The sequence below is a fragment of the Mesoplodon densirostris genome, chromosome 1 (genome assembly GCF_025265405.1).
Source record: "Mesoplodon densirostris isolate mMesDen1 chromosome 1, mMesDen1 primary haplotype, whole genome shotgun sequence".
Taxonomy (NCBI): Eukaryota; Metazoa; Chordata; class Mammalia; order Artiodactyla; family Ziphiidae; genus Mesoplodon; species Mesoplodon densirostris.
The window spans coordinates 213,600,553-213,613,307 of NC_082661.1; the positions used below are offsets into that span (position 1 = coordinate 213,600,553).

A 12,755-nucleotide genomic window follows, 5' to 3' on the forward strand; every position below is an offset into this window, starting at 1 on the left:
ATACTCCAATATGAAATAAAAATTTTAAAAAAAGAAAAAGTGGACTTAGTTAATACTTTTGTTCATATGTTTTTATCTAAACAATTCAAGAAATGTTTTATATAGGAGGTAAAAATTTAAAAAACACTTGAAAACCTTTTAAGCATTAACACTCTGGTTTCTCTTCAGATCTTAATAATCTTTTGCCTTTTTAAGCATAAATCCTGTCACCAAATGAAAAAAAATTTATCATATGAATATTTTCCTTATATTACACTCTAAATCTGCAGCTTAATGTGACAACAAAAACCAGTTACAATCTTTTCTTAAATTCCAAAATATAAAGCTAGAAATACAATAAAGTCTAGTATATATTTCTTACAGGTCAATTTCTTACCAGATGTATTGTGATAATGTAGAATATATACTTAAGGTTATGTGCTATTTAGGTTTTCATCAGAAATAGAAAAATACTTTAACTTAAGTCAAAATTATTCATAATAATGTGAAAAATTTTTAAGGTTTCTAAAGCTCTGTCACGTAATTTAGAGGAAGATGAAAAAATTATGATAAAGATAAATCCCAATATTTATTTGTATTCTGTCCATTTTTCTTCTGATAGTGTTTCTAGGAAAAATAGAAAATAAGATGTAGGTTTAGACTAAATTATGAGAATATGTAAGTTCTCATATATGTCTGTCCTTGATATGTTATACCCCCCCCCGTTTTCAAAGACTGCTATCGAAGTAAGCATTTGCTTAAAGAACAGTCGAAACTCCTACTCTTGAAAGACTTCATAATCTGGTCAACTTTTGGGCCTTATTTCCCCACTGCTCCTTTTTGCACAATTCACAGTATATGCCAACTAAACCACTTGCCTTTCCTAGAACTCTTAGTGCAGTGCTTCTCAAACTCTAACGGGCATGTGAATCACCTGGAAATTTTGTTAAACTACATATTCTTGCTCAGCTGGTCTTGGGTGGAGTCAGCATTAGAAATGAATTCCCAGGTGATGGTATGCTACAAGTCCAGTCACCATACACTGAGTAGTCAGGTGTTTAGGCTGCAGCATGTTGTTCATCTTCTGCATTTCCTCTTCAGCCTTTAACACTGTTTAGATGTGATCCTCCTCTGCGGTCCTTTGTGTGTTTGCCCATTCACAGGCTGAATGAGCCTCTTTCATCTTAGGCTCAGAGAAAATTTTGTATACCTGACATCATTCTCCTGAAGTTTTACCTTCACTTTTGTGTGTCTAGTCAATGATCTCCTAAACTTTGAGGACTATTTATTACTTATATCCCCAGTATCTAGCATGGTGTCTGGCCCACAGTACATATATAATAAATATGTATTGTAAAGTAATTAAAGGTCATGATAAGAGATAGAGGGAAAGAGAATAAAAGGTAACAAAAATGAAGGAAGGTAAAAAGGAAGAACTAGGTACTATGAGATCACATTTTATTGCAATTTTCATACAGTTCCTGCCACATATAAAACTACTACAGTAGGGAAAATAACAGGAATTGAAGCTTTTATCATGTTTAGAGGGGGGCAAAATTTTTTTTCCATTATTTTGCTTTCTAAATAGCAGTATTTCCAGGGAAGATAGATAGATGGACAGACAGACTCCTGTGCCACAAGCATATTTTGCAATAGGCCTGCTAAGAAAAAGATGAACTCTTCTGCCATTTAATTATGCATAGTTTTTACTGGGGACTTAAGGTGAATTGCTCTCCTTTTAGTGTAGAAAGCAGTTATATAATAGAAGATGAAGAAAGTCCTTTTCACGAGAAAAAATCCTGAATGTTTCCTACGTAATCACCAGTGCTGCAATTATTTTTACTTATGGTCCTGGGATTTAGCAAGAAGTGCATTCGTACCACCTTTGGAGACTTACTCAGATATAGATATTGTCTTATGTGTGAGATATTCATGTACATTCAGATCTTCTCTGTTAAATGAATTCTTTTTCACTTCAAAATCTTTGCACTAGTACTAATTATTAGTTACTTCTTCTTTGCCATCAATAATCTATTTTGATATATACATATATTTTTTTTTCTTTCAGGGTTTGAACCTGAAAAGACCGGAGTCTGTACAAGGAGGGAGAGAGGTAAGAAAGTCTAAGGGAGAGGGAGGGAGAAGAAGAGATAATGGTTACAGTGTTGCGGTGATTTTGTTGGTGATGTTGACTGATGCTGATGATGTTAATGACAACGGGGATGTGTTGAGAGGATTTATGGTAACATACATCTCATTTACTCTGGCCAAACCACATTTTATACATATTTATGTAAATGTATTATTTGTGCTGCTCCTCTGAAACTGAAGAAGGTACCAGGTCTCTGGTTAGGCAAGTGTTGTTTCTGTTAAAATAGATTTTTATAGCAGTAGGGCCCTCTAGACAGGGTAGAAAAACCTTTTTAAGCAAACATTACATGCAATATTTAAAATGATTGATTGAGAAATTAGCATAATTCTAACAACAGAAACATTTTATGTCATCTGGGATTCTTCACTCTCCTATCCAAGACAATTGGCATATGCTACTTGGCGTGTGTGCAATATTAGATGGTATGAAGTTGCCCTGGTAAGACTACTGATTCTAAAACTTCCTTTAATTATTATCCCAGATGCTTTATAAGGAAGGGAAACTTTTAATAGTACCAAACATAATACCGTATCGTTTACGTGGTGTATATTATTTTCTAATTCTAATGTACAGGCTTAACTTCACCTTGATTAAAATTCTTTCCAGGCCAAATGTATAAATGCTCTATTTTACTTTGTGACTCAGGTTGTTGGGTGTAGGGGGATGGTGGGATATTTAATTCAGTAAATCAATATTTTCTTGTTGCCCAAAAGGTAATTTTATTTTTGGTGAGATTTATATAATAATTTTGGGGCAAAAGTAAAGATACTTTGTCTTATAAAATGAGAAAATAAATGTAACCCTTCTTCCTATCTGTGGCTTCTCTCTCTGTAAAAACGTTTTTCTTCTGTATTTAATACTTGGTGTTTGCCCCTTCTTTCCTTGCTCTTTTAATTTTCAGTTGTGTGTTTTTAGTATTTGGCATTTTAGTTCCTTGTAAACCTGTCATTTAGGTTCTCTTTCTGCTTATTTGCTATTTTCCATCCAGAAGAATCTGTTCTTTTTGAGAGATGCATAACAGTAGGCTCACACTGGCAAAAGAGCTGGAGAACATGAAATATAGATAAATCTTGAGATTTTTCATGCTGTAGGAGAGCAAGGTAAAAAGGACGTGGTCATCAGTAAAGGCAGAGTGGGAAAAATTATGTACTGTGTAAGGAAGACCTCAGAGCCATTTACAGGTTTTGTGAGGGTAAATACTTTCTCTCAGATGGGACTAAAATGGATCTACTTAGAGACTTAACTCATCACCTTCTAAGTGAAAGTTCACACCCAAGCAGGACTGCCACAATTTATTTCTGCTGATTCAGTGCCTTTGAGGACATTCAATTTGTGTTGTATTACTCAGCTTCTCACCACTGTATCCTAGTTCAAGAGCAACTCTGTGTCTAAAGAGGGGAAACTTAAGTCCATGTAGCCATGTAATGACGTTGCTTAATGGTAGCAAAAGTCATTTTTTAGATTAAGATTTTGTAGATTTTCATGTTATTTTTAAAAGCCAAATGACTGGCTTTTATTGAAAAGAGTTGCTGTTAAATTGTATTGCTTAGTTTTTCATTTCCTCTCATTTTATTTTTATTACAAATGCACTTATGGGTAAGGAACATGTCAATAATGTATATTAAATTAATTTTTTTTTCTTGAAAGTATTTTATGGTTTGTGTGAAGGTCAAATTTTTAATGACCTACAATTTAACATATACATCTGCATAGAGGGGACAACCTTGATTTGGGCCTCCTCCCTGAGGTTGGTGGAATAATTGAGAAGGAGGTAAGATCATCCAGTTAATGATAGCACGGTAGTGTCTTCACTTGAGACCCCCAATCCAGGAATAGAAAGTAAAAGTCAACTATTAAAATTCAAAATAACCACTTCATTTCCTGTCTGGGCAACACTGGGTTACTTGGGCATATTTCTATCCAGCCTAACACTCACTTTAGTTTTCCCCATGATTGTAAAGTCTAATACATTCTGTGGTAAGAAACTTCAGGGAAGTATCAGACAATTAGGTGAACTATCTCGTGGACACTTCGGTCAAGTCTCAGTGGTAAGTGATCTGTAAATGAGAGTGTAATTCCTTCTTAAGAGCTTCCTGATGTCTCTTGCTTATGAATTGTGGCAGGTATCTTTCTGATTCCTATTTGCTGTGTTCTGTTACATGCATGTATTACAAAGATGTATAATATACTTCTTATTATGTTAAATTGAAATGTGTGGATTTGGAAAACTCTTACTCAAAACATCCTCTTAGAATTTTTCATCCTAATGATATTGTGATTGATGAAGACTGAATGACAATGATTACTCTTAAAATGAGTTAATTTGTCTTAGTTCAAATGACAGATGTTCCCAGTAAGTGTTGACGGATGTGACACTAGGGCCTCTTACCAAATATTTATAAGAAGGTTTAAGAAGCATCAATTAAAATGTTCTGTTTACCATTTGAGATCATGACAACAGTTAGAATATGCATGGAAAATGGAAGCAGGCAGTAATATGCTATGTAGCTAAGTGGTAAATACTATTAAAAGGCTCATTGCTAGACAGGAAGGCCAGATTTGAACACTACATGCCATATAAAATATAAATTAAGAAGAAGTGATTAAGATATAAATTACCTTCCTGAAGGAAATAGAGATGAACAGCACGTAAATTGCTTGTATTTTTGTGAAATATTTGAAAATAGGTATTAATTGTACAAAAAAACCTCAGTTACATTAATTTTTTGGTATATTTATGGTATATTTATTTTTAATTTATTTTTTATGGTATATTTATATATTTTTGGTATATTTATTTACCATGCATGTAAATTGAGGGGTCTGATCATAATAGATAATAACAAGATTGTTTAAAAAGGGAGATTAGTGGAATGCTGTGTGAAATGTCATTATATAACTGATATTCCTTTCTGATTGTAAGTGAACTTCCTGCCTCTATTGGGATCTTATAACTCATAGAAAAACCTCAATGAAATTTCACTGGCTATGACACATAGATAAATCATATTTCTTTTAAGGAATTTCTGTTCTCCTAAATACAGTGCTTTTACTGTTAAATGTGGATAAAATCAGGTTACTATCAGTTTTCTTAAAAGATTGTATAACTTTGTTATTTTAAATAGTATATTTTCCAAAGTACGGTTTTTGTTAAGTTATTAAAGATTCATCTGTGTGTGCATGTGTACCTGTGTATGTATGTATGCATGTGTTTGTACACACTAATTTTGAGTGGCAAGCTGTCTTTATTTTCACCTTAGCTCAAAAATACTCGACCATCCATATTCTGGATATTTTATATCACAAGTCTAAATACACATGATGTGAGACTTTATATCATGGATAAAGAAAACTATTACGGTTAGATATCTAAGTCAGGATCAAGCATTTAATTTCAGAAATTACACTTAATATGGCAAGCTAAGGTGAGAGACAGTGGTTATTGGAGCTTTTGGATTATGGGTGTTGTTGGAAGTTAACAGAGATTCCAGAACCATTGATGCAATGGAAATAAAGTGCAAGCGTGTAATGATCAGGAATCATTTTTACATAATTGGCAGAGCTCAGATCTCCTCAAAGTGATGAACAAAGTAAGTAGAGATTATGTTACCATGCTTCAGCTGGAATTCTGAAGAAAGATTAATATCGGTGCACTTGAACATTTTAAATAAATAGTTTTGTATTCTTGCAAGACAGATATTGAAAATGCTCCTTAAACTTAACCTGAGAGAAAATGAACATTTCTGATAATTTCTAGAAGCATTCTTTAGAAATATGCCCCCAAAACATTAGAGATGTATTCATCCCTTTACGAGAAAAATCCCGTTTTAGTGTGGAAATTTTTCAGTTAATTATGTTTGACTGTGCCAATGATATTTCTAAAAATTCTAATTTTACCTGGGGGGTTGCAAGTATAAATAAATAGATTCTGATAGACACATAGGAAGAAGTGGACATTTCAGATCATTAAAATAACTGATTTTTGAATGTGTAATTCTCAAGAAAATCATGGGCATGCCTTACAATCTGCCTGCTTTGTAGTCATCAGAATGCTTCACTAACTTTCTCTGTTGGACTACAGTATCCTCACTTTGCCAAAAATGCATAAATGGGAAATTATAGATGATATGAATTTCTGATACTTAAACATAATTAATCAGATATTTGAAAAAGGTAGATTGAAAATAAAATGTTTAGCTCAATGCTATTTCCCCAAGCTGACTTTATATTTAAATGTATGAATCATTTAAAATAATAATTTGTGATTTGCTGTTTATGTAAAGTATCACTTGAGCATATAATATTCCTAAAGAAAGTGATTATTTTATTCAGATAAATAGTGGATTTTATGCCTTTGCTAGTACAGCTGGATAGACTTTGCATTGTTTATCCCTTGACAGATTACATGTTCCTACTTGAAGTTGAAAGTCATTTTAAAATTTGAGCACCAAAAGGGAGAAAACTAAAGAATGTGATCAATGATATTCTGTATTTCAAAATAATTTGTCTCTACCTGGAATAGTAGCACAGGCATTATTACAAGTGGAGCAAAATTAAAAATCACCATTGTTTTCTCTTTCCATTTTTAAATTAATTAGAATTATTAGGCAGATTATTTTGGATCTACGTTATGGCTTAAGTTAAGAAAACTTGCTACTATTTCTCCCACATCCGACAGACCACTGGAGAGAATTGTTTTCTAAAGAGAGAAAAGAAGAAAAATATGTGACTTTTAAAAATACAACTAAAATCGAAGAAAGTATGTTGTTCTTGAAAAGGAGTTAGCAAACTGTGTCGAAGTGCCATTGTTCTCTTAAAATCTAATGTTTTACATAATTTGAAATTATAGAAGATAACAATATTTCTTTTATAGCTTGGTGAAAATCTTCACCAAGAAACAAATCATGATTACCAGTTATCTTTAGTAATTTTTCTGCAAAACTTACTTCCATTTGCATGAAGTCTTTACTGTTTAACATTCAGAATAGACTGACTGTTTCCACTTTTGTTCAAATTTAGCTATCCCGTTCTTGGTTGATGTAGAGTTTTGTAGAATAAGAGATTCTTTTATAACCTCAGTGATGACACAATTTGGGGGAGAAATATATATTGGCTAATATTGTACTCTTCTTTGAGATATAAAAGCTGAGGCAAAAATAACTCTTCTTTTATAACTAGAATTATTCAGTGGTTCAGTGGCTCTAATTTGCCACTAAGATGTATCTGATTTACAATTGGATTCTGAGATCAAGAGACCTTTCAAGGACTCAGTAAAAAATCCTTATTTTTTTTCCTTTCTCGGAATTGACAGGCAGTAAAAGAACTGAAAAAATCTTTGTGCTTATGAGCCAATATTTAATTGAAAGAATTACAGTTTACAAGGCCATAATAATTATTCCTGTTTCAAAAATGTTCTTAAAGGATAAATGAGTTAATATGTATAAAGCTCTTTGAGCAGTGCCTGACACATAGGAAGCACTCAATAAATGACAACAATTTTTATTACTATTATTATTTTTCATACCATTTGCTCTTCCTTTCATCTTTCCTTCTGTCAGAGACAATTTGAGTGTCATGTTGTTGGGAGATTTTACTGTTTACATGGACTATCCTATAATCAGTGATATCTAAAGCCTAGTCTTAGATTTTACATTCTGAATTGGTTCTCAGATGACAAATTCCTGATAGGACAACAAACAAAATATACTTGGAATCTGTCATTGAATCTCAAAAATTCTTAATTCCATAGTTCATATTACAGATGAGAGAAAATTTTATTTACCTTTCACTTACAACATCGTTTATAGAGAGCAGTGCCTAAGCGCTACAGGTTTTATAAGCTATTTTTCACATCCTGTATTTTCTGGGTGATCTTTAGATTGGATTTTGAAGATCTCTTCTATGCTTGTATACCATTGAAATTCCAAGGAACTATCCAAAAGAAACCTGTTGGTTAAGCAAAACTAAGCTTATCAGCTCTATACCAGTAAGAAAGAACACATTCTTAGTAGTATTTCAAATAAGAAAATCAAAATCCATAAGAAGTGCACACTATTCAATTTTTTAAATCTTTCTTTTGGAGATGTTTGATTATCTAGATTACAAATTCTTAGAGTATATACATAGCGACAGAAAAATTTTTCCTAAGAGAAGCAGGGAAAAAAAGAGTGAGGAAAGGAGAGAGGTGAGAAGGAGCCAGCATTGGACAGACATGAAGCCCATCACTGTGGAAGGACAAAAGAAGCCTTAGGTATAGGAAACCTATTACACACACACACACACACACACACACACACACACACAGCCACACAAAAGAGTATTTACAACAGGTTTAAACAATTAATTTGAACCCTAGTGAATTCCATCAAGCATCAGTCTAGCAATCATGTTCCCCAAAATGGACTCTGCAATTTCAGATTGTACGCGATGGAATTATATCAGTTAGAGATATAGGCACATGAGTTAAAATATAAAGCAATCAGGAATTTGACCTAGAGGGTCAAATAACTTGAAAAGACCACATGAAAATTTTTCTTCGGCAACCTCCTATCTCAAGAACTTGGCCTAAGACCTGATGAGGGAATTCAACTCTAACTCTGAGCAGAATGAAAATAATTGGAGTCAACAAAGGTAAGACTGAGGAAAATCCTCACAAGGTTTTGAAAGAATACTCAGATAAAGTTTGTCTAAAGGAAATCAATCTAACAAAACCTAACTCCAAGCAGTCCATCCTCCTGAGTACCTGGAGTTAGAGCCCTTCTTACTGACTCACAATGGAAAGTCATGAAAACAGACAGTCACGTTGTAAGTTACAGATCAGGTATTTTCATCTAGAATAAGAATTTTCAAAGTTGATTAGGTTGTCAAAGGATTACTAAAACCATTCTCATTCCTAGGAGGCAGAAACTCTGCATTTGGGAGGTTGACAAAAAGAACTTAAAGTTTAGACCCAGTGCGGGGTGTATCTCACTGTTGCTCTCCGAGAGACTCCTGAATGGAGGCTTCAGCGGCCTCAGAGGAACATATTTCAAGTAGAGGAGCTTAAGTCAGATTGCACAGGGCTTTCGCTGGCACCTCCCTTGTATCTCCACAAGTTTTGACTCTTGTTCTCACAAATGATCACAAAGAAAAACACTTTTCATCCAGGAAAACTGAGTTTGTTAGAACCCCTGCAATAAAAAAAGAACACTACATTGACAAAATTTTAGTAGGTCTCTAAATGGAGAGTTTAGGGAGGATATTTAGAGGGTGTTAAGTTACAGGCAGGATGACTTAAAGGCAAGTCTTGTAATGTAGGTAATAGGTAGAGATTAGGCAGGTTAGGCAGAGTTTATGACACTCTAGCTTTGCATTGATGTGCACAGCAAGTAAAATGGATGGAGATTCTGACCTCAGAGTTCTGAAACAATATATTTTCCTCATTTATGAGTCTTTTTTCAAAAATATTTGTATATAATTAAGGATTTGTAATTTTTAAGTGGATTTTACAAAGAGATGAGGACTAAGAAGGGTTACTATAGAAAGATTTTGACTTTCTAATCAATAAAAGTTTAGATATCCATTCTTATAAGGCACACATGTTATTTTTAGAATCAGTTAAACCCTGGAGATGTTTTCAGCTGAAAAGGCAGGAACAAATTATGATTTTTATTTCACTGCCTTATATTTTTATTTGAAAGTGTAGTGTTAAACTCATAGGGATCTTTTTGGCATTGTTGTTTTTATTTGTGTATACAACCTATGATGCAGTTATTTTTTGCCCTTTACCTATGTCAATTAATATAAAAGGAAAATACTACTCCGTATGGTTGAATTGATTCAGCCCGTTTTCATCAGAGAAGTATTTGTTCATACATAAATGAGAAGATCTCTTATGATTCCTTTCTTAATTACAAATAAAAGCCAATAGCCACCTCAAAAATATACAGAAGATAAACATTTTTATTATTTTGATACTTATCTATTACTTAGCAAGAGAATTTCTTTTCTGTTTAGATTTATGTTTTCTTATAGAACAAATAATCCCCATGTAAATATTCAATTATTGGCTTTGCTGACAAACGTATTAAAACCCTGTAAACCTACAATGAGAACTAACTACTTCTCTGAAGAACTTTCCTGCCCTCCTACTCTCTGCTTAGAAATAGATCCCCAAATCTCTTTCCATTCTTTCATCATCCTTCCAGCTGAGGACAATTGTTTGACATATATCTATTTTCTGTTTATTTCCTGTCCTCACACCCACTTTGAGACAGTTTTTGGGACATCGATGCTCAGTCAGCCCAATGGAAAAGGAACACTCCCGACTAGTTCCATTGCTGTCCCCCAGTTATATCACAGGACCCCGCAGTCCCTTGTCAGTGATCACCACATTGTTACCTAATATGTAATATAAAACTTCTAAATAAGATTATCAGTAAGTGGAAAAATATTGTATTTATTATTATAAATATTATACTGTTGAATTATTATATAAACAATTGTTTTACTTATATTAAAAATGTTAGGATTAGAGAATTTCAGACTCACACAACAGTTGTGTTCAAAATAATAGCTATAAGTAAAATTGCTATTGCATACTATATTAGTTTGCTAAGGCTGTCATTACAAAGTACCATAGACTGGGTAACTTTAACAATAGAAATTTATTTTCTCACAGTTCTGGGTCTAGAAGCCAAGATCAACGTGTCCATAGGTTTGGTTTCTTCTGAAGCTTTTCTCTTTGGCTGGCTTTCAAATAGCTGCCTTCTCATTGTGTCCTCACATGGTCTATCCTTTGGGTGTTCATATCCCCAGTGTGTCTTTGTGTACCCAGATTTCCTCTTATAAGGACACCAGTCAGTGTGGTTGGGGCCCACCCTGGTGGCCTCATTTTACCTTAATTGTCTCTTTAAAGGTCCTATCTCCAAATACTATCGCATTCTGAAGTATTGGGGGTTAGGACATCAACATATGAATTTGGGGGGACACAGTTCAGTCTATAAAACACTCTAAAAGTAATACAACTGTACAAATTATTTCCCTCAAAATAGAAGCTTTCTCTTTGCCCTTTACCTATTTACTCAGAAGTGTCTTGTCTCTTCAATAACATTAAAATTTAGTTACATTTAAATTCCCAACAACAAATATAAACAGTAAGTAGAGGAATAAAATAACACATGTAAATAATTTATCTGAAATTCTAATATCCCAAATGCTCTGAAAACTGATATCCCCTCATCAAAGAGAGGCTCAAGCTCACTTGGTGGCCCAAACCTGGCCTGAACTAATATGAACCCATTTATAGTCTTTCTTTTTCCCACTTAGCATGAACATGTACATGTTTTGCTACAGAAATATCAATGTGTTTGTACAGAGTGCTGCTCCAAACCCTGCTGGGAATATTCAAAAGATATGGCATATGCTCTGTATTACTATTTTAAAATCAGGGTAATTCCAAATTACCAGATATATTTGACCTGAAGAATTTTGGATAAGCCATTGTAGATCTGATATAGGATACATTTCACTCTAAAACCCTAAAAAAATAGCATCCTTTCTTTGCACAATATAAAAAAAAATTGAATTACCCTTGGTAAGTGCTTTGCGTGTGCTTATTAGTTCTGTAAGCACTTTACATATAGTCACTCATCATAACAAACTTTTGAAATAGCCACTATTATCATTCTCATTTCAAAGAAGAAAAATCCAGACAAGAAATGGCTTAAATAACTTGCCCAAGTGTTATAAGTGGGTGAAGCCAGGATTGAAACCTAGGGAATATGACTCCAGAGTAAAAATTCAACACTACACTATTATTTATAAGAAGAGAAATTAATAGATTTACTACAACTGGATATTTTGACTCTTGGCATTCCTCATGAGAATTATCTAAACTTGCTAAACAATCATATTCTCTGTCTCCCCCTCTCTCTCTCCTTGCCTACTTATTTGTTGCATATAGGTATTATCTCATCCAAGACCAAGACCACAACTACTCTTTTGTTTTCGTTAGGAACTATGTGACTACAAAGAATAGAAACCTACTTAAAACTTACATTAAATTGAATAGTGTCAGGTACATCCATTTGCAGGGAATATATCTTGATCTTCTGGAAAATGGATAATAATCATCTCCTTTTCTCTGTTTCTCTGTTCTATAATTCTACATCATTCTTCTTTCTGTGTAAATTAGGTAGCTTCTCTACCTTTTTTTTTTTTTCTTAACCTATACTTTGTACCTCATGACTACCACCAAATGATGGGCTCAGCTATCTACTCTATAGCTGGACAGTCACTTCTAATTATAGACAGTGTGGTCTAATTTCCCCTAGCTCATCCACACGGTTCAATCAAATAAATATACTTTAGCAACAGGAACTAGGATTAGAAAAATGATTTTTTTCTTTCTCTTTTTTTCTCTTTTCTTTCCTTTTATGATATTCAAATGATAAAAGCACCATTTAACTCATCTTTGGATTTTACCACTTGTACTGTGGTAGAAGAGTCTCATGATCTGAATGTTCTCTTTAAGATAATTGTGGTTAGGGAAGATATACTGGTAGTAACTCATCTGGAATGAAGGTTGGGGTACCATTTTCATTTTCTTTTATTATTTTTATATCAAGAGGGGATGAGTTAGGAA

General features: G+C 33.4%; 1 protein-coding gene across 2 annotated transcripts in view; it reads left to right on the top strand.

The window, feature by feature from the left end:
• Nucleotides 1–12,755, top strand: part of CCSER1 (coiled-coil serine rich protein 1) — a 1,210,612-nt gene that overhangs the window by 826,063 nt on the left and 371,794 nt on the right. For both annotated transcript variants that reach the window (XM_060094716.1, XM_060094688.1), the window contains one exon: nucleotides 2,048–2,092. In XM_060094716.1, coding sequence (XP_059950699.1) covers nucleotides 2,048–2,092 — 45 coding nt within the window. The remainder of the gene's footprint in view (nucleotides 1–2,047; nucleotides 2,093–12,755) is intronic.